This window comes from Puma concolor, chromosome F2, assembly GCF_028749965.1.
Source record: "Puma concolor isolate L17-30 chromosome F2, mPumCon1.1.hap2, whole genome shotgun sequence".
Classification (NCBI taxonomy): domain Eukaryota; kingdom Metazoa; phylum Chordata; class Mammalia; order Carnivora; family Felidae; genus Puma; species Puma concolor.
Genome location: NC_141684.1, coordinates 1,394,136 through 1,422,076, shown reverse-complemented (window position 1 = coordinate 1,422,076; position 27,941 = coordinate 1,394,136). Strand labels below are relative to the sequence as shown.

Here is a 27,941-nt window from a genome sequence, read left to right as displayed (position 1 = left end):
GCGAGATTATGACCTGAGTCGAAGTAGGACGCTCAACCGACTGAGCCACCCAGGCGCCCCTGTGGGGCCTCCAAGTTAGACAGGAGCAGGGGTCCACCTTAGGGGCAGAGCAGGAAGGGACAGCCCGTCATTGGGAAGGGGCTCCCCCCAGGCCCAGCAGGACGTGGACAGGATAGAGGCCCCATGTGCGGCTACAGCACCCCCCCCCACAGGACACCCCCCCCAGGGGCAAGATGCCACCCGATCAGGGGCTAATAGCACCCCCTCCACGGAACCAGCACCCACCTTACACGGAAGGGAGAGGGTGGGGTGGCTCTCAGCCCCACCCGCAGCTCCTCTTCCCCCACCTCCGCCCCACTGGGGGGCTCAGGCTACCCTACCCCGCCCCGGCTTTACCTCCCCGACTTCCCCACAGAGCCCAAGGGGCCTGGCCTCCTCCTGCCTTTTCCCCTCAAGGGGGGGGGGGGCGCTGAGAGTCCCCTCCTCCATTCGTGAGCCCCCTCCCCCCACCCCCCACCCCGCACCACAGGGATGCGACCCCTTCCTGCCTGGATTGGGAACCAAGGAGAGAGGCCTGTGAAGAGGAGCATGTCCCCCCCACTCCACTGCCCTGCCTTCCACGCATGAACCCAGCACAGGCTGTAAGGCCGAGGCCCCCCTGAAGCTCCTGATGGGTGTCCCTGTTGGCGGAGGGGCAACTGATGTTGGGGATTCCTGTTTCCTGAAGGAGGTGGCCCAGGGGGTGTCTCATCGCTGTGGGGGCCCGAGATGCCCTCAGTAGACACCAGACAAACACGCTCACGCACACACGAATACAAACACATATACACGTAAACACACGTAAAAATGCACACACACAACCACACACATGCAAACACACACATATGCACACACATGCACACACGCAGACACAAACACCTGTATATACACAAACGTCCACACGCGCACATGTGCAGACACAAACACACGCGTGTGCACACACATACACACACAGCAAAGACCAGAAAAAACAGCATCTGTGGGGAAGAGCCCCAGGTGGGGGAAGGCCTAAGGGGCCCCAGCGGAAAGAGAGACACAAGAGGGCAGGGGTCAGGCCCCGGAGAGGACGCCAAGCCAGTCCATCTGCCGGCAGGGCCAGCAATATTCTGGGAGCTCTCTGACCATCCATTGTCCTCCCCAGGCCCCACCTGGCCCCGGCCCAACCGTCTCTCGCCCGGACCCCCGCCAGGGCGTCACCCGGGCTCCTTGCGCCCACTCCCACCCACCCCAACCCACTCTCCAGAGGAGGTCAGAGCGGCTATCACAAACTCAGTGTCCAAATGCTTTAGGGGCTTCTGATCGTTCTCAAGATGAAGTCCAAAGTCCTCCGTGACCCCTGGCCCCTCCCACCTCTTCTGTCACCGCCTCAGCTCCAACCGCTGTCCTTTTTGTCCTTTCAGCTCCCGTACTTGCCAGATTCCTGCCTCAGGACCTTCGCGTACGCCGCTCACCGAGGCTGGAACCATTCAACCCCTTCTCCTGCAACTGGCCAAGTCCTATTCAGCTCTGAGGTCCTGTCTTCAATGTCACCTCCCCAGGGAAGCCCCCCACACCGCTCCTCAAGCCGTGTGCTCTCACGGCATCTCCAGCGACTGTTCTCTGTAGAACCAACCACAAGCCACCATATTCAACAAGTGTCTGGGGCCCTGCTTGCTTGGCAGCAGTCTCCATTGGACCTCCCCGCCCTGAGGGTGTCTCCCTTGTTCACGCTGTTCTCCCCACACCCAGGTGTCCGTGCTCAGACCCGCTCATCGCTGAGTGGAGGCGTGTGTGCTAACGGCAGTGGCCGGGACACGGCAGCCAGTGTACGTGAAGCATGAGTGGGAGGCATCCTGGGGCTCATAACTGTGAGGGGTTGAAACGTGTGGCCGGTAGCCCTTAGTTATTTACACGGACTCCTCTCCAGCCTTGGATGGTTCTGCCACACCCGGCCCAGCCCTCTCCATCTTTCCCGCACTCCACCTGAGGGTCTCTTCTTGACCAAGCTCAAAAGCCACCTCCACCAGGAAGCCCTCCCTGGTGGATCCCCACCAACTACTGCCTCCTCATGAGGGGTCCTTGACGCAGCCTTCCCTCCTTTTCTGTTTCCGCGTGCCTGCCACCTCTCTGTCCCCAGCTCCCAGCTCAAGGTCCCACTCAGCGGGTTCCACCGAACACCTATGTGTGTATCTGCCCCCATGCCCCCAACCACACCCAAGCTCCTGGCAGCAAGGCCCCTGGCTCTTCATCCAGCCCTCTCCCCGGGTAGCCCGTGGTCCAGTGCTCCCTCAGTGCCGTCTTTGCTGGGGCCAGATCTCGGGGTTCAGGGGCATCTATGAGACACCTATGCTTCCTGGACTCGGGTCCCAGCCCCCAGAAAGGGAACGTGCGGGTGGTTGCATTGACTCTCAGATCAGGCTCCAGCACAACAGCCTGGCCTGGACCAGGGCCCAGCCCACCCCCCCCCCCCCGCCGGGGTCCCCACCCCAGCCCCACCCCGGGATCCGGCTGGTGCCAGGGAAGGTGAGCCCCTCAGCCCATCCTGTGGGCGAACACCCCAAGTCACAGGTGTGCACCCCACGCAGACACTCCAGGGAGTCCCGTGTACCCGTCTCGCCGTTAGGTGGTGTCCTCTTACAGGCGCCTTCAGGAGGTACTGTCTACGGCCGCCCCGGGGGGACAGTAGCTAATGTGACCGAGCATCAGACTTCACAGACCACGTGGAATCCTGGGATAAAGCACAAATAAAGAGACAGAGCACCCCAAATAGAGGAAGGAAACCCGGCCCACACCCTAACCACAACTCACGCCCTCACAAAAAAATAAGCAAATGAAAACAACCCAAAGTGCTTTCTTGTGGCTGCTGTGGTCCCGATGTCTTCCGGAAGCGAAGCCCCTTGGCCGTAGGAGGGTCGGCCGAGGAGGCTGTTATTTCCGCACCGGTGACAGAGGCAAGCAGACCACGTGCTGGGAGAGCAGGGTCCTCCGCGCACTGAGTCCTGCGCCCTCTGCGCCCAGGGTTCCGGCGGCCTCCCTCGCAAACAACCGCACGTAAGAATAGAGGCGCCTACGGCACTCGGGCTGGGCTCCAGACCACACGGCGAAGCAAACGTCGCCGCGAAGCGAATCAAGTGAAATGTTGGCTTCCCCGTGGCTATAAAAGTCATGTTCACGCTACACTGTCGTCTATTAAGCGTGCAACAGCTTTGTGTCTAGAAAACAATGCACGTACCTTCATTAAAAATACTCCCTTGCGGGGCGCCTGGGTGGCGCAGTCGGTTAAGCGTCCGACTTCAGCCAGGTCACGATCTCGCGGTCTGGGAGTTCGAGCCCCGCGTCAGGCTCTGGGCTGATGGCTCAGAGCCTGGAGCCTGCTTCCGATTCTGTGTCTCCCTCTCTCTCTGCCCCTCGCCCGTTCATGCTCTGTCTCTCTCTGTCCCAAAAAAAATAAATAAAAACGTTGAAAAAAAATTTTTTTTTTTTTAATAAAAAAAAATACTCCCTTGCTACACTTCAGCTCAGGTCATGATCTCGCGGTTCATGGGATCCAGCCCCGCGTCCGGCTCTGTGCTGACAGCTCGGAGCCTGGAGCCTGCTCCGGATTCTGTGTCTCCCTCTCTCTCTGCCCCTCCCCTGCTTGTGCTCTCTCTCTCTCTCTCTCTCTCTCTCTCTCTCAAAAATAAGTAAACATTAAAAAAATTTTTTTAAACACCCTCTTGCTAGGGGCGCCTGGGTGGCTCAGCCAGTTAAGGGTCCAACTCTGGATTTCGGCTCAGACCATGACCTCATGGTTCGTGACATCCAGCCCTGCATCGGATCCAAGAGCCTGCTTGGGTTTCTCTCTCTCTCCCTCTCTCTCTCTCTCTGTCTCTCTCCCCCTCTCCCTTTCCCTCTCTCTGCCCCCCCACTCAAGCTCCCCCCCCACCACACAGATAAATAAACATTAAAAAAAATACTCTCTTGCTAAAAATCGCTAGCCCTCATCTGAGCTTTCAGCCAGTGCTTCTCTCTGCTGGCCGAGGGTCTGCCCCGAGGCCGACGGCTGCTGGCTGGTCCGCGTGGCGGCCACTGAAGCCAGGGCGGCGGTGGCCAGTTTCAAAACAAGACGACAGCGTGAAGTTTGCAACGACAGCGGGCGCTTCCTTTCACGAACGATTTCTCTGGAGCAGGTGACGCTGTCTGACAGCATTTTACCCACAGAACTTCCTTCCCAAGTGGGGACCGTCCTCCAAGCCCTGCCGCCACCTTACCAACTAGGGTTCCAGAATATTCTAAATCCTCTGTTGTCCTTCCAACAATCTCCACGGCATCCTCGCCAGGAGGAGCTTCCATCCCCAGAAAGCACGTTCTCTGCTCCTCCCCCAGCAGCACCTCCTCGCCCGTCAGCTTTATCCTGAGATGACAGCAGTTCGGTCCCGTCATCAGGCTCTGCTTCTGATCTCGGCCCTCTGGTCCCCACCGCCTCCGTGGGGCCGTCCTCTGCGGCCGTCCTGAGCCCCTCAAAGTCCTCCACGAGGGTCGGATCCACTTCTTCCAAACTGTTGTCGGTGTTAACGTTTCAACCTCTTCCCACGAAATCACAGGGGTCCTTCGTGGCATCTAGAACAGTGACTGCTTTCCAGAAGGTTTTCAACTTTGCGCGGATCCGTCCGAGGACTTCCTGTCTATGGAAGCTATATCCTTTTTTTTTTTAATTAAAACCTTTTTTAAAAAACATACGTATTTATTTTTTGGGAGAGTGCAAGCGGGGGAGGGTCAGAGCGAGGGGGACGGAGGATCTGCGGCAGGCTCTGTGCTGACGGATGTGGGGAGCCGACGTGGGGCTTGAAATCACCAACCGCGAGGTCGCGACCCGAGCCAAAGTCGGACACGCGACTGACTGAGCCCCCCAGGTGCCCCGAAGCTGTATCCTTACAAAATGTATTTCCTAAGTAAGAAGACTTGCGAGTCAAAAGTTAACTCCTGATTTGTGGGCCGCAGAACGGATGCTGTGCTAGCGGCACGGACACAACACAAATCTCCGCGTCCATCCCTAGCAGGGCTCTGGGGTGACCAGGCGCCTTGTCAGGAGCAGCAGGACTTTGAAAGGAATCTTTATTTTCTGAGCAGAAGGCCTGGAGGGTGGGCTTCAAATACCCAGTCAAGCGTGTCGCGGACAGATGCCCGCCAGCCGGGCTCTGTGGTCCCACCGCTGGGGCACAGACGGAGGACACCTAGCACCACTCCTCGGGCCCTCATTCCAGCATGGTCACTGGGCACCGGCTCCCTCTTGAAGTCACCAGCCGCGTCGGCCCCTCCCAAGAGAGCCAGCCCGTGCTCCGGGGCTGTCAAGGCAGGCGCCGACTTCTCTTGGCTGCGGAGGTCCGGCACGGCGTCTCCCTCCAGGACCGGGCCGTCTCATCCACACCGAAAACCTGCTGCTTAGTGCGGCCGCCTTCGCTGACTATCTGAGCTCGATCTTCTGGAAAACTGGCTGCTTCGTCCCGCACTTGTAGGTTGTGGCGACGGCTTCTTTCCTGAACCCTCCGGAACCAGCCTCTGCTGGCTTACAGCTCTCCTCCCGCGGCTCCCTCGCCTCCCCCAGCCGTCGTGGAACGGACGAGAGGGAGGGCCCTGCTCCGGGCCAGGCCTTGGCTTAAGACAACGTCGTGTCTGATCTGATCTCCCATCCGACCACCCGACTTTCTCCGCATCGGCAACGAGGCTGTTTTCCTTCCTTATCATCCGCGCGTTCACGGGAGAAGCACCTGTACTTTCCTTCAAGAGTCACTCCTTTGCGCTCACAACTGGGCGGACCCTTTGGTGCAAGAGGCCTCGCCTTCAGCCTGTCTTGGGCTTTGACGCCTTCTCACTGAGCTGAATCACTTCCAGCTTTTGATTTGAAAGTGAGAGAGATGTTGATGAGGTCCCCAATAGCTCATTTCTGCTTTTAATTCCCTTGCCTTTGGAGACGTGTCAAGCAAGCAACTATTGCCGCCAAGGTCAAAGAGGTTGTCGCCTATTTTCTCCTCTAGGGTGTTGACGGCTTCCTGTCTCACATTTAGGTGTTTCATCCACGGTGAGTTTATTTTTGTGTCTGGTGTAAGGAAGTGGTCCAGGTTCTTTCTTCTGCGTGTCGCTGTCCAGTTTTCAAGCACCACTTGCTGAAGAGACTGTCTTTATTCCACTGGATATTCTCTCCTGCTTTGTCGAAGATTAGTTGGCCATGCATTTGTGGGTCCATTTCTTGGTTCTCCATCTATTCCATTGGTCTATGTGTCTCTTTTTGTGCCAGTACCATACTGTCTTGATGCTTACAGCTTTGCAGTAGAGGCTAAAGTCTGGGATTGTGATGCCTCCCACCTTGGTTTTCTTTTTCAACATTACTCTAGCTATTCAGGGACTTTTGTGGTCCCATACAAACTTTAGGATTGTTTGTTCTAGCTTTGAGAAGAATGCCGGTGCATTTTTTATTGGGATTGCATTGAATGTGTAGATTGCTTTGGATAGTATTGACATTCTAACAATATTCATTCTTCCAAAACATGAGCATGGAATGTTTTTTTCCATTTCTTTGTGTCTTCTTCAGTTTCCTTCAGAAACAATCAACAAAACTAAAAAGCAACCGATGGAATAGGAAAAGATATTTGCAAGTGACATATCAGATAAGGAGTTAGTATCCAAAATCTATAAAGAACTTACCAAACTCATCGCCTGAAAAACAAATAATCCAGTGAAGAAATGGGCAGAAGACATGAATAGACACTTCTCCAAAGAAGACATCCAGATGGCAAACAGACACATGAAAAGATCCTCAACATCACTCATCATCAGGGAAATACAAATCAAAACCACATTGAGATACCACCCCACACCTGTCAGAATGGCTAAAATTAACAACTCAGGAAACAACAAATGTTGGTGAGGATGTGGAGAAACAGGAACCCTCTTGCACTGTTGGTGGGACTGCAAACTGGTGCAGCCACTCTGGAAAACAGTGTGGAGGGTCCTCAAAAAATTAAAACTAGATCTATCCTATGACCCAGCAATAGCACCACTAGGAATTTACTCAAGGGATACAGGAGTGCTGATGCATAGGGGCACTGGGACCCCAATGTTTATAGCAGTACTCTCAACAATAGCCAAATTCTGGAAAGAGCCTAAATGTCCATCAGCTGACGAACGGATAAAGAAGATGTGGTTTATATATACAATGGAATACTAGTTGGCAATGAGAAAGAATGAAATCTGGCCATTTGCAGCAACGTGGATGGAATTGGAGGGTATTATGCTGAGTGAAATAAGTCAAGCAGAGAAAGACAGATACCATAGGTTTTCACTCATAAGTGGATCTTGAAAAACTTAACAGAAGACCATGGGGGAAGGTAAGGGGAAAAATAGTCACAGAGAGGGAAGGAGGCAAACCATAAGAGACTCTTAAATACTGAGAACAAACTGAAGGTGGATGGAGGGGGGAGAGAGAAAATGGGTGATGGACATTGAGGCACCTGTTGGGATCAGCACTGGGTGTTACGTGTAAGCGGTGAATCACGGGAATCCACCCCCAAAACCAAGAGCACACTGTATACACTATGTTAGCCAACTTGACCATAAATTATATTTTAAAAATAAATAAATTAGGGGCGCCTGGGTGGCTCAGTCGGTTAAGCGTCCGTCAGGTCATGATCTTGCGGTTTGTGGGTTCGAGCCCCACGTTGGGCTCTGTGCGGACAGCTCGGAGCCCGGAACCTGCTTCGGATTCTGTGTCTCCCTCTCTCTGCCCCTCCCCCACTCACACTCTGTCTCTCTCTCCTTCAAAAATGCATAAACATTTAAAAATTAAAAAAAATAAATAAAAATAAATTAATTAATTTAATTAAATAGAGACAGGCGACTCCCCCCCCCCCCATGGGGACACCTAGTGGCCACCGCAAAGATATTAACTGGACTGATGCCAGTGTCGTTGTGTCTCAGAGAACAGAGCTGACCAGGGACAGGGTGGTCCGTGGCGCCCCAAAACAATTACCCCCGTCACCTCAAAGATCACTGGTCGCAGGTCACCGCCACAGAAGTCCGAGGTGCTGTGAGAATTAACAGAATGTGACCCAGGCACGAAGTGAGCAAACGCTGTTGGAGAACTGGTGCCGACAGACCTGCCTGTGGGGTTTGCCACAGACCTTCCGTTGCAGGAAACGCAGTATCGATAAAGCACAATGAGACAAGACGCGCCCAGAGCTGCCTGGGGGGCTCCGTCAGCTAAGCCTTGGACTTCGGCTCAGGTCACGATCTCACAGTTTGTGGGTTTGAGCCCCGCATCGGGCTCTGTGCTGACAGCTTAGAGCCTGGAGCCTGCTCCAGAGTCTGGGTCTCCCTCTCTGTCTGCTCTTCCCCCGCTCATGCGCTGTCTCTCTCTCTCCTTCAAAAATAAATAAAAACAGTAAAAAAAAAATTTTAATAAAAAAATAGATTGAAAAGACCCCGAGGTGTTCCCATAGGGATTTCCCTTTTTTATTTCTGAGAAGGGAGAGTGCGTGCACACGTGAGTGAGCAGGGGGGGTGGACACGGAAGAGGGCTTCATGCTCAGAGGCGGGGGGGGGGGGGGGACTCAATCTCAAGACCAGGAGATCATGACCTGAGCCGAAATCAAGAATCAAGAGTTGGACGCCTAACCGCCCAACTGACTGAGCCACCCAGGCGCCCCGCTAGGTACATCTTATTGCAGGTCACAGAATCACAAGGCTCCACTACTGTGACCATTTGGAAATTCTCCTAATGAAACGTTCACATGTGCAGAGGGCTGGATCCTGTCCCCATGCGTCTCCTTGACTGCATGAGGACGATAAAAAATAGTTACCCAAACTTCTGTGACCAATTGGATCTGTCTCCTTTTAAGTTAGTGCAGAGTCTCAGAGTCCCTGACACCGGTAAGCGGATGCTGAGACCAGCTACTGGGAAGCAGGAATTTGGGGCACAGAGGCCTTGAGCCCAGATCCCAGCTCTGCTATTTATTTTATTTTGTTGTGCAGTCTTGACCCAGTGCTGAGTTCCGGCTGAAGAGCACAGTCTCTTTCTTGGGCAGCCACTGATGCACACGCCCCAACCACACCTCTTATCCGGACCCTTGAACTCCCTCCCTCCCCGCCCCAGGGCTGGGTGCCAGACAACTAGGGATAGCTCCTCTGCCTAGAGGTGCCAAAGTTGTTCAAATGAGCCGATCTGCAGGGAGCCTGTGGGACCCAGCTCCCTGGCCCTGCTGGCTGTCCACGAGCTGCTCCTACAGGCACTACACACACGCACACACACACACACACACACACACACACCGGCCGGCACAGCCCCCAGATGAGGCCAGCGCTCTGCCCTCCAGCTGCCCCAGTGTCATCCTGCTGTGTCCCACTCTCAGAAGAACCTTCACATTTTATAAAATTGATATAGAAGGACCGGTGCTTGGGTCCCATCTGTGTGACTTTGGACAGCTCCCAGGCCCCCTTTGCTTTTCACACAAAAAGATGGGGGTCCCTGGTACACAGGGTCAGCCCATACGCTAAGTGAGCGGTTGCGAAGAGAAGTCTGGTGAAATGCCTGGCTTCATAAATGCCCTGCATGTAACTGTACCCCCAGCCTAGCCCTGGAGGTCGTGCCTGGCTGGCGCCACTCTGACTGGAGAGTCTCAATGAACACCACTCGCCCCCTCGCTTCCCTAATGGCTGACTTCCATTGCAGGAGAAAGTCGTCTGCTGTGGCCTAAGGCTCCCACTGACGATAAGAAAAGCCAGGTAAATCACAGAAACCATCTTTTTAAAACTCAAGAGAGCTGGAGGAGCACCAAAGGCAGGAGGAACTGAAATCCAGAGGCGGGAGACCTGCAGACCTGCCCTGGAAACCCCCAGCCGTCCCCCAAACACTGGGGCCCTTGTGATCGTGGGAGCCTGAGAATTTGCCTTTGGCCGAGGCAGAGGCCACCCCTGGGGGACAGAGAAACAAGCAAGCAGTAGAGAGTGGAAGGGACTCCAGGGTGTGGCTGGTTTCATATGCATTTTGGAATCCACTGACCAGTTTCCACACACGAAAGGCTGACAGCACAATGAGGCACTACTACAGGTCCCAGAACGGCTACAGTTTAAAAGACTGACAACACCAAGTGTCGGTGAGGTCGTGGAGCAACTGGAACTCTCTCACAATACGGGTGGAGACGTGTTGGAAGGTGTTTGGTGGCACCTCCCAAAGCGGGTCACACGTGAGTCTCACCCCCGGTGTCTACCAGACGGGAAGGCTTGTTTATACCAAAACATGTGCAAGAATGTGCAGAGCAGCATTCGTCATCAAAGCCAAAACTGGAAACAAGCCCAAGGCTGCCCACAGTAGATTAGGTACCAGCTCCACAATTCCCACACCATCAACACTACCAGGTAACAAAAATGCATACGGACAGACTGCGGACACACACAGCCCCAGAGTGGTCCTCACAAGCACTACAGCCAGATGCAAATAGCCAAACAGAAAGCAGCTGACACTGTATGATGCCATTTACACAGAATTTTTAAACAGACAAAAGCAACGTATAGTATTAGAGTCAGAATAGTGGTTATCTTCAGGGGATGGATACTGACTGAGAGGAGCCCAAGGCAGCCTTCTGGGTTTCTGGAATGCTCTGTATCTTGATATGAGTGGTTGTTATTATGTATAGTAAAACCATGGTTTGTGAGCATAATTCGTTCTGGAAACATGCTTGTAATCCGATGCACTTGTATATCAAAGCAAATTTCCCCAAAAGAAATAAAGGAAACTCAGGTGATTCATTCCACAACCCAAAAATAATCATATAAAAATGATTACGATACTGTAATGTAATACAAAATAGTAAAGAAAATACAATACGTTTTTAATCTTTATTTAGTTTTGAGAGGGAGACACAGAATCCAAAGCAAGCTCCAGGCTCTGAACTGTCAGCCTAAGAGCCTGACGTGGGACTCAAACTCATGAGCCATGAGATGATGACCCGAGCCAAAGTCACAGTTTCATTGACAGCTGACGGCTGCTGTTCATGAGCAAGCCCCTCTAAGTCACGTCCAAGAACGCAACCGGACCACAGTGTTCTCCAAGCAGAATTGAAGGTTCTCTTGGTGGCCCCATCCCAGGCTTTATCGATGATCTTGGGGCAGTTCATGGTGTGGAAACGATTTTTCCAAAACTTGGAGGGTGAGGTTTATCCTTCGGTCACCTCGAAGCATCGCTGAAATCGTGCTTTGATGTAAAGCCTTTTAAAGTTCTAAATGACCTGCTGCTCCATGGGCTGGAGGACTGGAGTGGTGTTGGGAGGAAGGAACCTGCCCTTAATGAACTCGAATTCCTCCAGGAAGTCGTCCTCAAAGCCTGGAGGCTCAGCAGGGGCATTACCCATAACCAGCAAGGATTTGAGCGGCAAATTCTCTAAAAGGTATTTCTTCACTGCAGGACCGGAGGCCTCGTTGAGCCACTCAACGAACAAGATACGAGTGACCCAAGCCTTGCTGATGGACCTCCACGTAACGTTTAACTGGCTCCTCTACATCGTGCATTTCCTGAAGGCTCGTGGGTTCTCAGAATGACAAACGAGCAGGGGCTTGACTTTGAAACCCCTGCTCGCGTTAGCGCAAAACGAGAGGGTGGACGGTCTTTCACCGGCCTGTGACGGGCACTGCGTTCTCTTCTTCTGTAACGTACGTTCTCTTTGGTATCTCTTTCCAAAAAAGCCCCGTCTCATCACAGTTAAAAACTTGCTCTGGCAGGTAACCCTTGGAAGCCATGAGCTTCTGGAACTCGGTAGCAAATGCCTCCGCTGCGTTAGCGTCCAAACTCGCAGCCTCTCCGAGCCTCACAACACTACGGATGCCACGTCTCTTAAAGTTATCAAACCATCCCCTGCTTGCCTCGAAGCTTTCTTTGTTTTCTGTTGACCTACGAGCCGGTTTACTTACGAGGTCGGTGTACGAGGCCTTTGCCTTCTCACAGATAAAGTTCTCGGTCACAGTATCACCTGCCAGTCACTTCTCGTTTATCCAAGCCAGAAGCAACTTTCCTACATCTTCCAGAACACATGGCCATTGTTTTGATATTCTCATGACTCCTTTAGCTGCATCTAGCTAGCCCCCTTATTTCTTCTTTAGTATTGTGCAAATGGCCGACATAGACTTCTTATAAAAATCTTACGATTTCGGCTACTCACATACCTCGCTCATACTTCTCGATGATTTCCTTCTTAACTTTCACTGTAATCACCTCCTTCTTTTTACCGCCTTTCTTTTCAACCTTTTTCTACATGGGGGCTATTGTATACACTCGCACAGATGTTGACCACAGCACAGTGTTAATAATGTTTTGTCATATACTGTATTTCATGCAACTGGCAACAAGGCAGCAGAGGAAAGGGTCTATTTCTGCAGGCGACCTGACCTAGAATGAGGCAAAGCATTCCTAAGCTGACTCTTGTCTGGAAAAGCAAAGGACTGTCCACAGGTGCTTTGCAGTGACAAAAAAAAATGCACTAGCTCCCGTTGTGGGCACCTTCCAGCATTCTGACAAATCACTGGCAAACACCATGGCCTGAGACCGAGCATCCAAGCATGGGCGACAATCACCCACAATCCCAGAGAGAGAGAGAGAGAGAGAGAGAGAGAGAAAAGAACCATTGGCTCAGTTGTGATCATGAGACCTTTGGGATCACATACTACTCGTATTGCAAGACATCGCTCGTTTATCAAGTTAAAGTTTATTAGAAATGTTTGCTCGTCCTGCCCAACACTCGCAGAACAAGTTCCCCATAACCCAGGGTTTTACTGTATATATGTATAACATCATTAATCTATACACTTCAGTTTGCACACTTAGCTGTATGTAAATTCTATCACAATCCTTTTCATGAAACAAGAATGTTCTTAGCAGCGCTATTTGAAACAGCTCAAAACTGAAAACTGTCCAAAGCTCATCAGCTGTACGGTGGATTTTTTAAAAATTATGGCGTATTCCCATGACACGATACTGTGTAGCGCTTAAAAGAAACAGATGCTATGGGACTTCCACGATACAGATGGATCTCGCAGGCCCACCAGGAGTGAAAGAATCCAGACAGGAGAGAGTAAGCACCGCCTGACTCGAATTATATGAACAGGTTTTAGATGAAGGCTAACACTTATGACCTCCGTGCGCTCCCCCTACCAAATCTTTCCATCTTATACAACTTCTCCTAGCTGTCCTCTACTTGCTAGAAGGATCGGTGCCTGATTCGTGACTGCCAGGTAGGTCTTCAACTTTACTCCATTGGATTTTGTTTTCTAACACTTAAAAATAAAACAGCCCCTTACCCTACCAGCAAAAAAATAGATTTATTAAGGAAGAGCAGAGAACAGCAAGCCAGGACAAGCAAGCAATAAGCAAGAGCGCGGAACAAAGCTGAGAAAGCTCTTTTATGGTGGGGGGGCGGGGCTGTTGTAAACTGAAAGTCCATAGGGCTAAACTGGAAGTGTAGTGGCTCCTCATTGGCTGAGCTGTGACTGTCTCTCATTGGCTGGACTGTTGCTGGGGGAGGAGGAAACTTTCCTTCCTCCGGCCTGGTAGCCGGCAAGGCGTCAGTCTCCTGTCTGGACTTGATTTTGAGGAGTGGTCGGGGATGAGAGCTGCCGGTGCTGGCCTCCCAGCTCCGTTCCAAGTGAGGTTTGCTTTTATTAATCTTCACACCCTGTATCTGAAATTCTGCCATCATACCTGCCAGGAATCCAAGTAGGACCTCCCCAGGACACAGGTCCTCTGCTGTCCATGGATGTGCAGACATACTGCTCCCAGACGGGCGTCAGCAACCAGCCAAGCCTGGGGGCCGGACCCAGCCCAGCACCCATGTGGGGCTCCCGCGCAACCTGGGACCCCGCGCAACCTGGGACCCCGCGCAACCTGGGACCCCTGGGATCCTGGAGCTTCCCTGCCTTCACGTTCAACTTAAGTGATCCCCACCCCCTCGCAGACTCCTATCTCCATCTCCGTCATCAAGGTCTTTCTTTCCAGGCCCCCAGGCCTTTTCCCCTGCCCCCACTGTTTCCTCTGCAGGGTCATGGACAGGCCCAGGGGGCGCGTATTTGAATGGAAGACGGTACTCTGGAGACTGGAGATCATGCAGCGCAGCGTGCCAAGTCGTATCTTTCTGACTCAGGACACAGCTTCTTCATTCCTTTATACGGCTGCAGAGAAACCCTGCAAAATAATTTTCAGAGTCTAAGATGTGAGTGTGAGGGAGATCGATTTCTAATGAGATAAGTGACACGCATGATGTCCCCCCCATGGATGTTCCCAAGGGGAGCCCCAGTATAAAGCACTGGTGCCCCAGACATCTGGGGGGCCAAGCAAGGAACCCCTCAGCAGGGGCACGGAGTGAGGAGCGTGTCTCTGGGGATGGCAGTGCCTAGTGTCCCTCCAGTGCCCCAGGCCAAGGGAGGGGCGGCCTGGTGGGCAGGCGGCGTGGCGGGGGCGGGTGCCACGCGCCGGGAGCCACCACTTCCGGGTTGTTCTGACCCCCTTCCATGTTTCTGCGTGGAAGCCTGTGCTTAGTGACCAATGGGTGAGAGCTCAGCTCCTGGCTGGTGAATGTCACCACTCGCCCGGAGAGCCGCACAAAGAAGGAGGTGGTAAGGAAAGAGGGAGATTTTCAAGGCTTTTTATTATCTTTTTTTTTTTTAATGAGACACACATGTGTGTTTACATGCAGAAGGACAGACACCAATACCAATTAAACAGAGACTCACATATGCTCCAGCAACCCCAGCCCTGAGCACACACCCGGAGTGAAGGCAGGGACCTGAAGACACTCGCCCATGATGTGCACACAGCGAGTCACGGCAGCCAGAACTCGCTCGCCATCCCAGCGTCCGTCTGGGGCCGAAGGAATGGGTAAAGAAAATGCAGTGGGGCCACACAACGGAAGACTGTTCGGCCTTAAAAAGGAGGGGAAATCTGTCACACGCGACAACATGGGTGCGCCTGAAGGATTCTGCTCAGTGCAATCAGCCAGTCACAAAGGACGAACACCGTATGTTTCACCTCTGTGAGGTCCCTGGAGTCGTCAGGGCCAGAGGAGGACGGTGGGGACCCCCAGAGGTCCCCAGAGAAGTGGGGCCAGGTAATCTGCCGAGGGTGCGGGAGCGGGGGGCGCTGATAGGCTGTGGGCAGCTCCACTGTGGTGCCAGATGCCGGGGACGCTCGGTCACCCTCCGCCACAGTGCTTGCGGGGAGAGAGGAGGTGAGACTCTGCAAGGTTGAGGGGGATGGGGTCGGGGTGTCCAAGGACTAGAGAAAATGAGCACTGAGGGTTCCGGGGTGTGGATGTGCGCAGGGGGAGGTGGAGGCCAGGCTGAACCAACGAACGATGGGTGCCTGCACGCCTGGAGGAACGAACGGATGAGCTTCTGAGACGCTGACAGTCACGTCACAGGCTCCTGGGAGTGAGTGGGGGTGCAGGGCGGTGGAGACCCCATCTGTCCCCACAGCCCACATCTGCCCCCCAAAGCTCCATTCCCCCGTTCCTGTGTCCTGCAGGTGGGACAGATGCCCTTCCTGTCCCCACAGATGTCAGACCTTTGCCCCTCAGCCAGAAACACTTCCCCGTTTCCCAGGTCTGGATCAGATTAACAGAGGCCAACACAGGGAGCGTGAGGGTAGGGATAGAATAGGGGCTCCGAGCGCAGGACAGCACAGTTCCCCAAGGAAAGCAGGGCCTGTGGCCCCGCCCCCACCGTCTCCTCCTCTGCCAGGGCAAGAGGAAGTGTGCCCAGGGCCACAACTGGCAGGAAGAGCAGAATGACCTGCTAAATCCACTTGGCCTGAGGGAAGCCAGGTCTGGGGGTGGGGGAGCCACCCACTGGAGCCAGCCTGGCCAAACTGGAGAGAGCAGGCAGGACCAGGTCCGTGCTGTGCAGGGGTCTTCGGGCAGGGAGCTGGGGCCCCGGGGCTGCCCCTGGACATGGGCATGGCCGAGGGAGGAAGCCCTGACCTAGAAGGGCTCTGAGCCCAGGGCACAGGCCGTTTACCATGCAGGCTCTAAACATGGGCCCCAGCCACCAGCCCTGAGCCCTGTGGGTAGGGGGTGGCTTCCTCTAAGGGAGCCAAGTCCCCGCGCTGGGGTCTGCAGGAGGCGCCGTGTCCTGGAACCCCGGGCTCAGACATTTGCCGCCTGTGGACAGTCAGGGACACCGACCCAGAGAGGCCAAGGGAGGGGCCTGGGCACTGAGGCAGGCAGCCCCGGCTCCAGGTCCAAGCCAGCCCCCTGCCCCACCTGACTCCTCGGTCCCACCAGGAAGGGGGGAGGGGCTCTCGACACCCCTTCAGGTCTGTGGCCGGTAAAGGAGTGGGGGTGCCCCCGGGGAGACAGGTGGGGGGCCTGCCAGGCTGGCTTTCACGCGACACACCACCAGCTGGAGGGCAGGAGAAGGGAAGGCGGGTCCCTGAGGCTCCCAGGAAGCTTCCCCCCACCCTGCCCGGCCAGCTCCCACTCAGCAAGCAGCATGGGGAGGGGCCGGGGTACCTCCAAGGTCAGGGAGGGATGGGGTGTGCGGTGGGTGGGGGCTGGAAGGCCTCTCCGAGGAGATGCCGTCTCAGCAGGTGAGGGATGAGCCCCTCGGGTACAGGCAGAGCTAGCTGCACCCACCAAAGCCTTGGGGGGGGGGGCGCATAGCGGGCACAGCCATGGTGTTTGTATTAAAATACTCTCCGAGCAGCTGTGCAACGTTGGCGAGGCTGACTCAGGGTTGAAGGTCAGTGATATGCAGCTTGAGGGTCCGGGACGCCAAGCTCCGGTGTCTGCACAGCCGGGGCTGGCTCCCAGGGGGCGCAGGTGCAGGGCGGGTGGGCAGGACGGCTTCCGGGGCCAGGTTTGCGGGCCAACGAGCGAGCCGGGCTGGGAAGTAGCGGCACAGGTGGACAGGACGCCCCCAAGGCCGACCACAGTGACTTCCCGTTCCCCCCCGGCCCCCGAAGTCAGGGAGGGAAATGGCCGTCCCTGGCCTGACGCCTGGCTCTGGGGCCAGAGTGAGGCCCATTGTTTGAGGCTGGAGCTGGGGGGGGCTGGGGCCCAGGGGCCTCCAGGAAGCCCCCAGAAGTGCCCTCTGTCCCACTTCCCACAGATCCAGCGCCTGAGCAAGGAGACAAGCACACAGCCCCGTCAACCCCGGCAGGATGAAGGTGCCCACGGCCGTCCTCCTGGCCCTGCTGCTGTGCCAGCAGCCAGGTACTGGGGCAAGGGGACACCCCTGCAGCAAGGCGGGGGGGGGCCGGCATCGTCCGGGCCCACAGGGCCCCTCGGAGCACCCAGCCTGGGGCGGGACTGGGGAGAAAGGGATTGGGCTGGAATCTGAGGCCAGAGGGAGGTGGACGTCAGCTGTCCTGGGCTCCCACAGATCCCCAAACCTGCCCCTCCCTAGCCCCAGATTTCACTTCTTCAAAATGCAGGTCCTGGTCTCGGTTTCCTCTTCTGTAAATTAGCCCACCCTGAGGGGTTCCGGGTGGGGGGCAGCTGCTGCAAAGGGCTGGCCCACGGCCGCGAATGCTGTCGGTAGAGACAACGCCAGGCCACACGCCAGCAGGGCCGCCAGCTTGGGGGCCAGCAGGGGGGACACGGTGGGGAGGGAGAGAGCACAGAAGTGGTGAAGCACAGGCGGGGGGGCGGGGAGGGGACACAGCCTCGAGCGTGTGTCCCCTGTGCGCGGGTAGCAGGGGTTCACAGACGTGCCTGTGTGGCCAGGCAGAGGGCAGGTGCAGGGCGAGGAGGAGGAGGACGACGACGCGGACTTTGGGCTGGATGGCTATGACGATGACGATGAGGAAGAGGAGGAGGAGGCCAGTGTGACTGCAGGCGGCAGGGGCAGAGGTGCCCGTCTCCCCCGACCCGAGGGCTCAGGCACTGTGTGCGCCCCGCTGAGTGCCGGGCTCGCTGGCGGCTGGCATAGGGGGGCCGTGTGTCACCTTGCCTGCCGGGGGAGGGGGAGGAAGAGCCCTGGCCCTCGGCACACCCGTCACCTCTCCCCTGGCTGGGACCCTCCACCACCGTCCAGAGTAGGGAGCCTAGAGTCGGAGCCGCTGCGGGGCGGGGAGGCCGTAGGGGCTGGCGGAGCAGAGAGGGCCCGGTGGAGGCCCAGCACGGGGAGACTAGCGCAGAGGCCCCGGGCGCAGAGAAGGGGGGCGGAAGGGGTGCGGGGAGGCTCCTGCAGGGCAGGCTCTCAGAGGAGTGAGAGCCGGCAGCAGCACGGGCCACAGGGGGAGGCGCCGCGGCCCCGCCTGAGCCCTCCTCGCCTCTCAGCCGTGCTGCAGTGTTACTCCTGCCAGGCCCTGCACAGGGGGGAGAGTTGTGACCAGATTCAGAACTGCGTCCACAGCCACAGCTTCTGCAAAGCCGTCGTCTCCCACGGGAACACCGGTGAGCGGGCCACTGGGGTGGCCGCAGCAGGAGGAGCCCCGTCTCCCCCTGCCGAAAGCGCACAGCCCGGAGCGGGGCCTCCCCTCTGCCCCGGCCCGTCCCGGGTGACCAAGCCGTTCCCTCCCAGGGTCGGGCCCTCTGACCACCTACTCGGCGTGGTGCGCAGACGCGTGTCAGCCCTTCGCCAAGACAGTGGAGGGGACCCGGATGACCGTGACCTGCTGCCAGTCCACACTCTGCAACCTCCCACCCTGGCAGGACCCACTGGGCAGGGGGGCAGGGAGCCCCCAGGGCAGCCCCACTCTGGTGGCCACTGTCCTCCTCAGCCTCCTCCCGGGCCTTCAGGCTGTGGGGTCCTGAGTGGGTGGTCCCACCCCGACCCCAGCCGGGCTCACACCCTGGATGGCCAGCACTCACTCCAGTGCCTTACCCACCTGCCCGTCCCCCACCCCCCCGGCTTTGGAGAATAAACGTGGAGCGACTTCAGGGGTATGGCCAGCACTGGCTCCTCCCTCCCCCGCGTGTCCCCGTGTGTCCCCGCGTGTCCGATCTGTCTGGCATCGGCGGCCTCTCTCCCCACTGCCTGTGCCAGGACATGGGCCTCAGGTCCAGGCCTCAGCTGCTCAGAGGGTGGGTCCACACAGCCTGGGGAGAGAAAACACGTGTCATATGCCGGAGTGGGGGGCGGGGGGGGGCGGCCCCATTCTCTCCTCACCCTCCCGCCACTGAAACGCCTCCATGCACGTGACTGTTGCCTGGGTTCCTGAGAAGTGGGCGGTGGGAGGGGCTGGGAAGAGAACCCAAGTGTGCCCCAGTGTCCACTGTGGCCAGGCTGGCACCGTTGGCTGCTGGGCTCTTGGCCTTCCTGACTGGTGCCAAGACAGAGCCCTGGGACGGGAGGGAGGAAGCCTGGGTCTGGGCCTCAGTTTCCCCGTGGATAAGTGTGGAACAAGGCCCTTGATCTCCGCCAGCTCAACATCCCCAGGGTAGGGAAGCCCAGAGTCCTCCGCTGCCTGTCAAGGATCTCCAGCAGGTAGACAGCCTCCCACTCTCTGTTTCTTTCTTTCCTTATTAATGAAAACCTCCAGGCCTAGTAGGGGGGACAGATCCCTGAGGTGGAGGTGACATGTCTTTCTTCTTCTCCTTCCTCCTTCCTGTTCCCTGAAATGATGGCTGGAGCTCAGCAGCCACTTTGCACCATGAGGCAGCACACTGAGGCTAGTAGGGCAGCATGGAGGAAGGGGCCTGGATCGCTGGTGACCAGGAACCACTGTACTAGTCCCACACTGCCTACCTTAGGACCCCTTTCCTTGGGAGAGAAATAAATTGCTGTGGGGTTGAAGCCAGTTGTCTGGGTTTCTCTGTCATTGCCTTTTCACATTCTATCATACCTGTTCACTCCCGCACGTGCGTCCCTTCTCACATTACTCCCGCTAGTGCACACACTCATGGGCACACACCCACCCACACGGCCCCCTACTAAAGCACATCAGAGAACAGCAGAGCTCGGGGGCCACACTGAGTTAAAATGTTAGGTAAGCCCAGGTCCCCGGTTCCACGACCCTGGGTGAACGCCACGCCCCACCGGCTCCATGACCGAGATGAACGCCTTCACCCCCCAGCTGGGTTTCCCTGTCTACTAGGTGGGAGGGGAGAAGGGCCCTCCTGGCCGGGCCAGCCTCAGTGAGGCCCCGGGGAACGCAACACGCCCGGCAGGCAGTGCACACTCAGCAAAAGTGGTTGTCGGTGCAACCCCACGGGCCCCAGCTCCTGTGCGTGCTGATGGGAGTCCCTCGCGACCAAAAGAGACCTGATTAGCCTTGCTCCTCCCCCCTTAGAAGCACTGGGTGCTTCTGCGTCACAGAATTCTCCCTCCAGCTTCTGCCTTAGAGCCCTGCTCTAAGTGCTCTAAGTCTGAGTGCACAGGACCCCCCAACATCTCTGGAGCTGACCCTCTTTCACGGTCCTCGGCGCCAGGTGCAGGCTACAGAGCCCGCCCTGGCCTGGGGCTCCTGATTCCGTGACAGCCTCTTCTCTGGGGTCCTGGGGCCCTGCCAGGACCTGCCCCCTCCCCATTCCCGCCCCTAGGGAAGCAGAAGGGGCAGCTTGACCCCTCCCGGGGCCCTAACCTGCTCCTGAGGGCACAGGAGGAGGCAGGCTCAGATGTGGTGAGGACTTGACGCGGCGCAGAGAAGCCTGCCTGCCGGGCACCCTGTCCCGAAACACTGCCCCTCCCAGCCACCCCAACAAGCCCAGTGTCCCCGCCACCCCAACAAGTCCGCCTGAACAAGGAGACACTGAAATGAAGGCGTCGGCAGGCTGTGCTTTTGGGAGATGCGACGGCCCGTTTTACGTGTCCGCCTGACCGGATGGAGGGTCCCCAGGATGTCTGGGTGTGTCTGTGAGTTTCCAGAAGAGATTAGCATTTGAGTAAAAAGATCAACCCTGCCCGCGTGGGTGGGCCTCACCCTATCCGCCGAGGGGAGGGCCCGAAAGGACGAAAAGGCGGGAAGGGCAAGTTCACCCTTCTGGAGCTCGATGTCCGTCCTCCCCTGTCCTCAGGCACCGGGGCCCCCACTCCTCAGGCTTCTGGGTCTCCAGCTCGCAGAGGCAGGGGGGAACACCTCTCGGCCCCCACAGGCACGTGAACCACCTCCTGTACTCAGTCTCTGGCCAGTGCCGCAGGACACCCTATTATTTCTAGCAAGGAGCCCCTGCTCCCCCGCCTCCTCATGGCCTCCTGCGCTCCGGCTCACAGCCCCCCTCCAACCTCTGTCTCTGCACCGTCTTCTGCCTCAAATCTCCCTCCACCAACCCCTTTCGAGGTTCTTTGTGGTGACCTGGGACCACCAGATAATCGAGAACAATCTCTCATCCCCAGACCCTCAAGCCCATCACATCTGCAAAGGCCCTGTGCCTATGAGGCCACACATCCAAGGCTCCAGGGATTGGGACCTGGATGTCAGCCAGTGAGTTTAGTACCGCCCAACACAGACCCCCTGGACGCCTGCCTGGCTGCGCGCTGGGCCTCGGACCCAAGGAGGATAAAGCCCAGTCCCAGGGCCCAGCGGAAGGGCTCACCTGGTCACAGGGGCCACAGCCCAGAAGTCAGGGGTGGCTGTCAGCCCCTGCGTGGCCCCTAAGTATACACCTGCCATCCAGACAGGATTCAGACGACCCCGCCTTTGCTCATGACCGGATTCAGGCTCCTAGAGGGTCAGGAGTTTTTTTTTTTTAATTTAATGTTTTATTTATTCTTGAGAGAGAGAGAAAGACACAGAGCATGAGCGAGGGAGGGGCAGAGAGAGAGAGGGACAAAGAATCCAAAGCAGACTCCAGGCTCTGAGCTGTCAACACAGAGCCCGACACGGGGCTCGAACTCACGAGCCATGAGACCATGACCTGAACCGAAGTCAGACACTCAACCGACTGAGCCACCCAGGCGCCCCAGGGTCAGGATTTTTAAGGTTGACTATATGATGGGCCGGTGGGGGAGGGCGAGCCCCCACGCTGCCCCTGTGGGCACGGCTGCCTGTGCCTAGAGGCTGCAGTCACGCCCAGCCTGAGGTGACAGAACGCCCTTCCCTCCAACGGATGCGCCACTGCCCACACGCAGCTGTGCCTGGAGCCACGCGCCACCGCTGGCTGTCACAGAGATGCCGATAATTCATGGGACAGATTCTAACCACACCTCCCTCCCGCGAACTCTAACCATCTGAGGACACAGGCACAGAGACGTGGGGATCTAATGCCCCCCAAGGAAGCGGGCGGCCCCAGGGTAGGGGGTAGGGGTGGGGAGGATGCAGGCAGACCCCAGAGGGTGTGAGAGAGACAGTGACAGAGCCCGAGGGTGACAGGCCTCCCCAGAACCCACCCCCCTTGGGCACTGGGGCAGCAAAGGTTACCCCAACGCTCACCCTCCCTTGGAAACAGGTGTCTGGGGAATGGGACTCCTCCCTGGTCCACACAGGCTGGTTGTCCCCGTGTCCTCACATGCTCGTCCCCCCCCCCCCCCCCAGCATGTCTGCTTCTCTTCTTGTAAGGACACCAGTCGGCCTGGATCAGGGCTCCCAGTGACCTCCTTTACCTTAATCACCTCCATAAAGACCCATCTCCCAGCACAGTCACCCTCTGCGGCCCTGAGAGCAGGACTCAGCGTATGGATCTTGGGGACGTAATCCGGCCACTAACAAGGGGCTGAGAACAGAGCTCCGTGAGGGCAGCGAGAGTGGCGTCAGCCCTGGGCTGAGTTTAGGGAGGTGTTTGCCAAGGATGGGGGAGATGGGGCCTGATGGTGACAGCCTGGCGCAGGTGGGGGGGCCTGCAGACAGATGGGGGTGCCGTAGCACATGCTCAAAAAGCCAAGAATTCAGCTCACAGGCACCAGGCTCCCGCCCGTGGCCTTTATGACCACATTTGGCCACCAGGCAGGATTACATGCTCCTGCTGGCTTCCCCAGTACTCCCTCCATCTGTCCATCAGGGTGCTCAGTGACCTGTCATGGCCCTTGTCATGCCCGTGTCCCCCATAAGTTCTGCAGTAGCAACATCCACCCGGCCCGAGAGCACTGGGTTCTGCACGCAGACCTTCTCTGTAAATGGAGACACGCCCCTCTCTGCAAACCCCACCCCCACCACCCGATTCCCCAGGGTGTCCCTGTCCTGCAGAGCTGGTGGTCTCGATGGTGATTCGGCCTGGGCCGGCCTCAGGAGGCTGTGCGGTCGCTCGCCTGCAGACCCCATGCGCATGCCCCATAGAGAGCCCCTCCCGACCGGAAGGCGTCCTCCCCGCCTCAGCCTGCTGGCAGGTACCCCACCTGAGAAAAGTCAGGAAAGGAAACCTCACTAACATGGGAGCGGGGAGTTTCGGCAGGGGGAGCTCTCACACCCGCTACTCTCCCGCAAATGCAACAGGAAGAGAGCGGTCCTGGCGGTCCTACCACTTTCCCTACTCCTTTACCGCTGGGCAGGTGGAAGGAAGATTTCCTCCTGCCCCGGCAACAGCCCAGCCAATGAGAGGCTGATTCAGCCCAGCCAATGAGAGACTGTCACAGCCCAGCCAATGAGCAGCCACTACACTTCCAGCTCCCAGTTTAGTCCAATGGACTTTGAGTTTACAACAGCCCCTCCCAGCCCCGCCTCTTCTCTGTAAAAGAGCCTTCTCCTTCCTGGCTCTGCGGACTTACTTGCCTGCGGTCTTGCTTTGCCGGGGCTGCGGCTCTCTGCCATTCCCGAACAAACCCATTATTGCTGGTAAGACGACTGGAAGTTTTATTTTGAAGGTTAACAACTCCCAGGCCCCGCTTCCGCACTGGAACCGGGATCGTGGACCCGCACCACCGCCCTCGGGAGCTTGTGGCACGTGTGGGTGGTGGAGCCCCGCGCTACTTCCGTCATCAGAGCGGCGAGGATGCCGCGCTCCGGAGGAATCTGGAAGCTGGCGTGCAGACTGGCACGATGTCTGCGGTGGGGGGGGGGGGGGGGGGGGGGGGGCGGGGGCTGGGCCAGCGCGCCCTGTGACCCGGCGGTTCCACCGGAAGAGGTCGGCCCTGCAGCCACCAGGCCCTCGTCTGGACCGGCCTCCTGGGCAAAGTGCGTCAGCTCTGCTGGCGCCGCCGGTGGGTGACGGTGCGCACTCGTGTTAGGTCCCCGCTTCTACACTGAGCAGGGGGCCTGAGGCACCCCTCCAAAAGCCCGGCTCACCCATCGACAAGGAAGGACACGAGTCCCAGAGGCCAGCGGCACAGGACAGCGAGAGGCTGCAGGCGGTGGGCCAGCCTCTGGGCCTTGGTCAGGCTTGAGTGACCTTCAGAGCCTGCCCCTCACCCCAGGGCACGTGCGGGTACTGGGACCCTCAGAGGGTGTTCCTCAAGAGTCTGATGCTGGAAACTTCTGGAGCCTGATGGTCCTGGGTAAAGGCTCTGCCCTGCAGCGTGGATGCTGTCGAGGCTTCCTGACCTTTGTCAGTGTGACGGGGGAGCTGCTAAGACAACAGAGGAGCCCATGCAGCTCCGGGGCTGACCTCTGACCGCTGCGGGCTGTGTGACCTTGGCCACCCATGTAGCCTGTCTGTGCTCAGTCCTCTTGTCCACAAAACTGGAGAAAAGCAGAACCCATCTCCGAAGGTCCGTGCGGAGGCTGCCAGGCCCCGGTGCTCCAATGCCAGGGCTGAATGTGATGGCCCCTGCTCTCACCCCTGGAGCTGTTCCTGGGGGTGAGGGCTCCAGGCCCCCTCACGCTGGCCTGTGGAGGCATCGCTTCTCTCCCCTCCCACCACTGAGTCCGCCCACTCAACCTGCTCCCTTCTGTTGCCCGACAAGTGACCCCTAACATGGAGTTGACAAACAAGGCCGAGGGACCCCTACCCAAGGTGCCTTGCCACCCCCGCCTTGAAACCAGCCTGGGGCTGCCTCAGGGCGCTGGGTGCCCCATCCAGTCCTGACACTGGGAGCAAGCTGAGGAAGAATGCTGTGCCCCCTTCCTTTCTGGGCCCACAGGACCTGCCAGCTGGGGGAGGGCACGTGCAGATCCTCCCTGGGCACCCTTCCCCTGCAGCCTCCGTCCTCCCCACGACCCTGAGCTCCTCCCCTCTCCTGCCCCCCGCCATTGTCCCCTTGGTGGCCTGCCATTGTCCACTGACCCAACCCCACCCCAGGATTGAGTCCTAAGGTGGTCTCAGGACTTCCTTTCTCCCAACACAGGAAGCAGGTGGCCACAGTGCACTTCCTGCCCTTGTTCTCCCTGTGAGGATGAGGCATTGACCCCAAAGCAGGACGTTCCTGAGGATGGAGATTGCTGAATCCCGGCCCTCTGGTGACCGCCAGGTTTGCAGAAGCCGATGGACCCAAGGCTCATCTGGAACCTCCCAGAAAGAGGGGGATCACGGGCCCCCACCTGAGAGCTGCGGAGGGGTCTCATTGTGGTCAGTGTCCCCTGACACTCAGGCCTCCCAGCCTCAGAGGAGGATCCCTGCACAGAGGTGCATCCCGCCTGAGGGAGCGGCAGGGGGGCCGCCTGGGCTCTGTGATGGGCCTGCTGGCAGGGGTGGGGGGGCCACCTGGCCACAGGCTCTTAGAGAATGGGGGGAGGGGGGAGGAATGGAGACACGGGAAAGCCTCACTCATGCCTTCCCCTTCCGTGTCCTCGGTCCTCCCAAAAGGAGCCTGAGATGAGCAGTGAATGTGGCAGTGTCGGGGCCACGACCCGGCTCATCCCACCGCAGAAGACGCACCTGGAGAGACCTGATCCCAGAAATCCTGACTTCGGAATGTTTGCAGAGGAGGAAGCGTCGAATGTGCCAGCCACAGGCGGGGGGGCCTTTCCTTCCAGACGGCACGCCGTCACAGAGTCACGGGCTCAAGTGAAGGAAACAGAGTCACAAGAGTGATGCCACAGGCTTGAGGGAAGGAAGCTTACCTCTTGGAAGAAGCCGTGCGAGCAGACCACAGCCTCCCGGCCCAGGGTGGGCCTGACAGTGAAGTTACGCTGCGGGGGACGCGGCGGATGTCACCTGGGGGTCGGGCTGCCCTGGCCTGTTGCCACCCACGCGACACCCTAGTAATTTGCCTCCGGGGGAACCTGTCCGCAGATGAACATGGGGAAGATCACATAATTGGAGAATGAGTGTACTTACTGCCCACCTTGTCATAAACTAGGCTCCAGGAGTCAGATGTGAGTTTTTCTAGGTGTGTGACCCATAACTGAGGAACAAGCCTACAGGTAAGGAATCAGCGTTTCTTGGAAGCATACTAAACCTGATGGCCTCTTATGTCTCCACCTTGCTCCGCATCCAAGGCTTCACTGAGCCCCTTGTGCATCACCACACCTGTGCTCCCAAACAGTGTGGCTCTGGACCTGGCTGCCCAGTAGAATCGTCCAGGGGCACTTTTAAAATACCAGCGTTGGGAGCGCCTGGGTGGCTCAGTCAGTTACGCGTCCGACTTTAGCTCAGGTCATGATCTCAAGGTTCCTGAGTTCCAGCCCCACGTCAGGCTCTGTGTGGACAGCTCAGAGCCTGGAGCCTGCTTCAGATTCTGTGTCTGCCTCTCCCCTGCTCACACTCTTTCTCTCTCTCTCAAAAAATAAATAAGCATTAAAAAAAATTTTTTTTAATGCCAGTGTTGTGTGTCCACTTCCCTGCCCCTGCCCATCAGTTAGAACCCCTGGGAGGGGGGTCCAGGCAATGGTTCCCTAAGCTGTGCAGGTGTTTGAGATGCACGGCTTTGGCTGAGCGGCACTGCACCGAGGGGCCTGCCTTCTGATGCCCCCTAAGCTGACCGACCACGAGGGTCACCGGGGGGCCTCTACGGTCGTGCGTCACGGGGTTCAGCCCCTATGGCATTGCTTCACCAGCTCTTGTGTGACACCTGAAAAAAAACTTTTTCAAGGATGCTAGGGTGATTCTATTGGACAGTTTTACCGTGGCCCAGAGTGAAATACTATCAAACAGCATCACCTGCTCCAGAGAAATCGTTCGTGAAAGGAAGCATTCGCGGCCGTAGCAAACTTCACGCTGCCGTCTTATTTTGAAACTGGCCGCCGCCCCGGCTTCACAGCTGCCACGCGGACCACCCAGCAGCCGTCGTCCTCGGGGCAGACCCTCGGCTAGCAGAGACGCACTGGCTGAAAGCTCAGCTGGCGGTTTTAGCAAGAGAGTATTTTTGTAATGAAGGTACATACATTGTTTTTTCAAAGACACAATGCTGTTGCACACTTAATAACTCACAGTATTGTGTAAACATAATTTTTATAGCCACTGGGAAACCAAAAAAAGTCATTTGACTCACTTCATTGCAATATTTGCTTTTACTACTATGGTCTGGAACCCAACCCACCCTCCTAGGTGCGCCTGTACGTGATAAACACACTGATAAGGAGATTACATAGTGTGTTAGTGGAACGTGTTATGAGAAAATGCAGGACGGGTGGGGGAGTCGGGTGGGAGAAGAGACCAACTATGGTGTTATGGACTCTGCTCCCCTCTCCAAGTGCAGGGGGCACCTGGGACTTGCTTCTAAGGTGACACAGGTCGTCACTCCTGCAGTTCAGTCACATTGTATGATGGTGACAGGAGGTAATGCCTATGGTTCTGTTGTTATATGAGGAAGGTCCCAAGAGGTGACTCCCGCGGTTAGACTATGTTCTGTGACAGTCCATCTGAGCAACTTGGGAAGAGAGGCTCTCCCACTGGCCCTGAAGGAGCAAACAGCCATGCTGGGAACTGGCCTTGGAAGGGGCCACATGGCAGGGAATGGTGGGTGGCCACCGGGACCTAAGGTCAGCCTCTAGCCAAAAGCCAAAGGAAGCAGGCCCTCAGTGGCACAGCCACCGGGAAATGAATCCTGCCAACAACCACGGGAGTGTGGAAGTGGATCCTTCCACGGATGAGCCTCCAGCTGAGAATGCAGCCACTGACACCACGACTGCAGCCTGGCAAGAGCAAGCAGGGAACCAACTAAGCCACGCCAGGACATCTGGACACCTATTCCAAGGAAGTGAGGGAACAAACAAGTGT

The 27,941-nt window shown here is 57.2% G+C and overlaps 1 protein-coding gene and 2 long non-coding RNA genes across 3 annotated transcripts; 2 read left to right on the top strand and 1 right to left on the bottom strand.

The window, feature by feature from the left end:
- Positions 1-13,586: 13,586 nt before the first annotated feature.
- LOC147571770 (uncharacterized) lies at positions 13,587-14,974 on the top strand. Its single transcript, XR_015246678.1, has 3 exons — positions 13,587-13,682; positions 14,075-14,250; positions 14,730-14,974. It is a non-coding gene; the product is annotated as an uncharacterized LOC147571770 (long non-coding RNA).
- Positions 14,975-16,992: 2,018 nt separating this feature from the next.
- Positions 16,993-19,774, top strand: GPIHBP1 (glycosylphosphatidylinositol anchored high density lipoprotein binding protein 1). Its single transcript, XM_086694919.1, has 4 exons — positions 16,993-17,243; positions 17,757-17,882; positions 18,312-18,428; positions 18,556-19,774. Exons 1-4 carry the CDS (start codon positions 17,192-17,194, stop codon positions 18,786-18,788), a joined length of 528 nt encoding a protein of 175 aa, XP_086551045.1. The 5' UTR covers positions 16,993-17,191; the 3' UTR covers positions 18,789-19,774.
- On the bottom strand, positions 18,960-22,656 carry LOC147571768 (uncharacterized). Its single transcript, XR_015246481.1, has 2 exons — positions 22,516-22,656; positions 18,960-19,073 (listed from the first exon to the last, which is right to left on the bottom strand). It is a non-coding gene; the product is annotated as an uncharacterized LOC147571768 (long non-coding RNA).
- Positions 22,657-27,941: the final 5,285 nt, after the last annotated feature.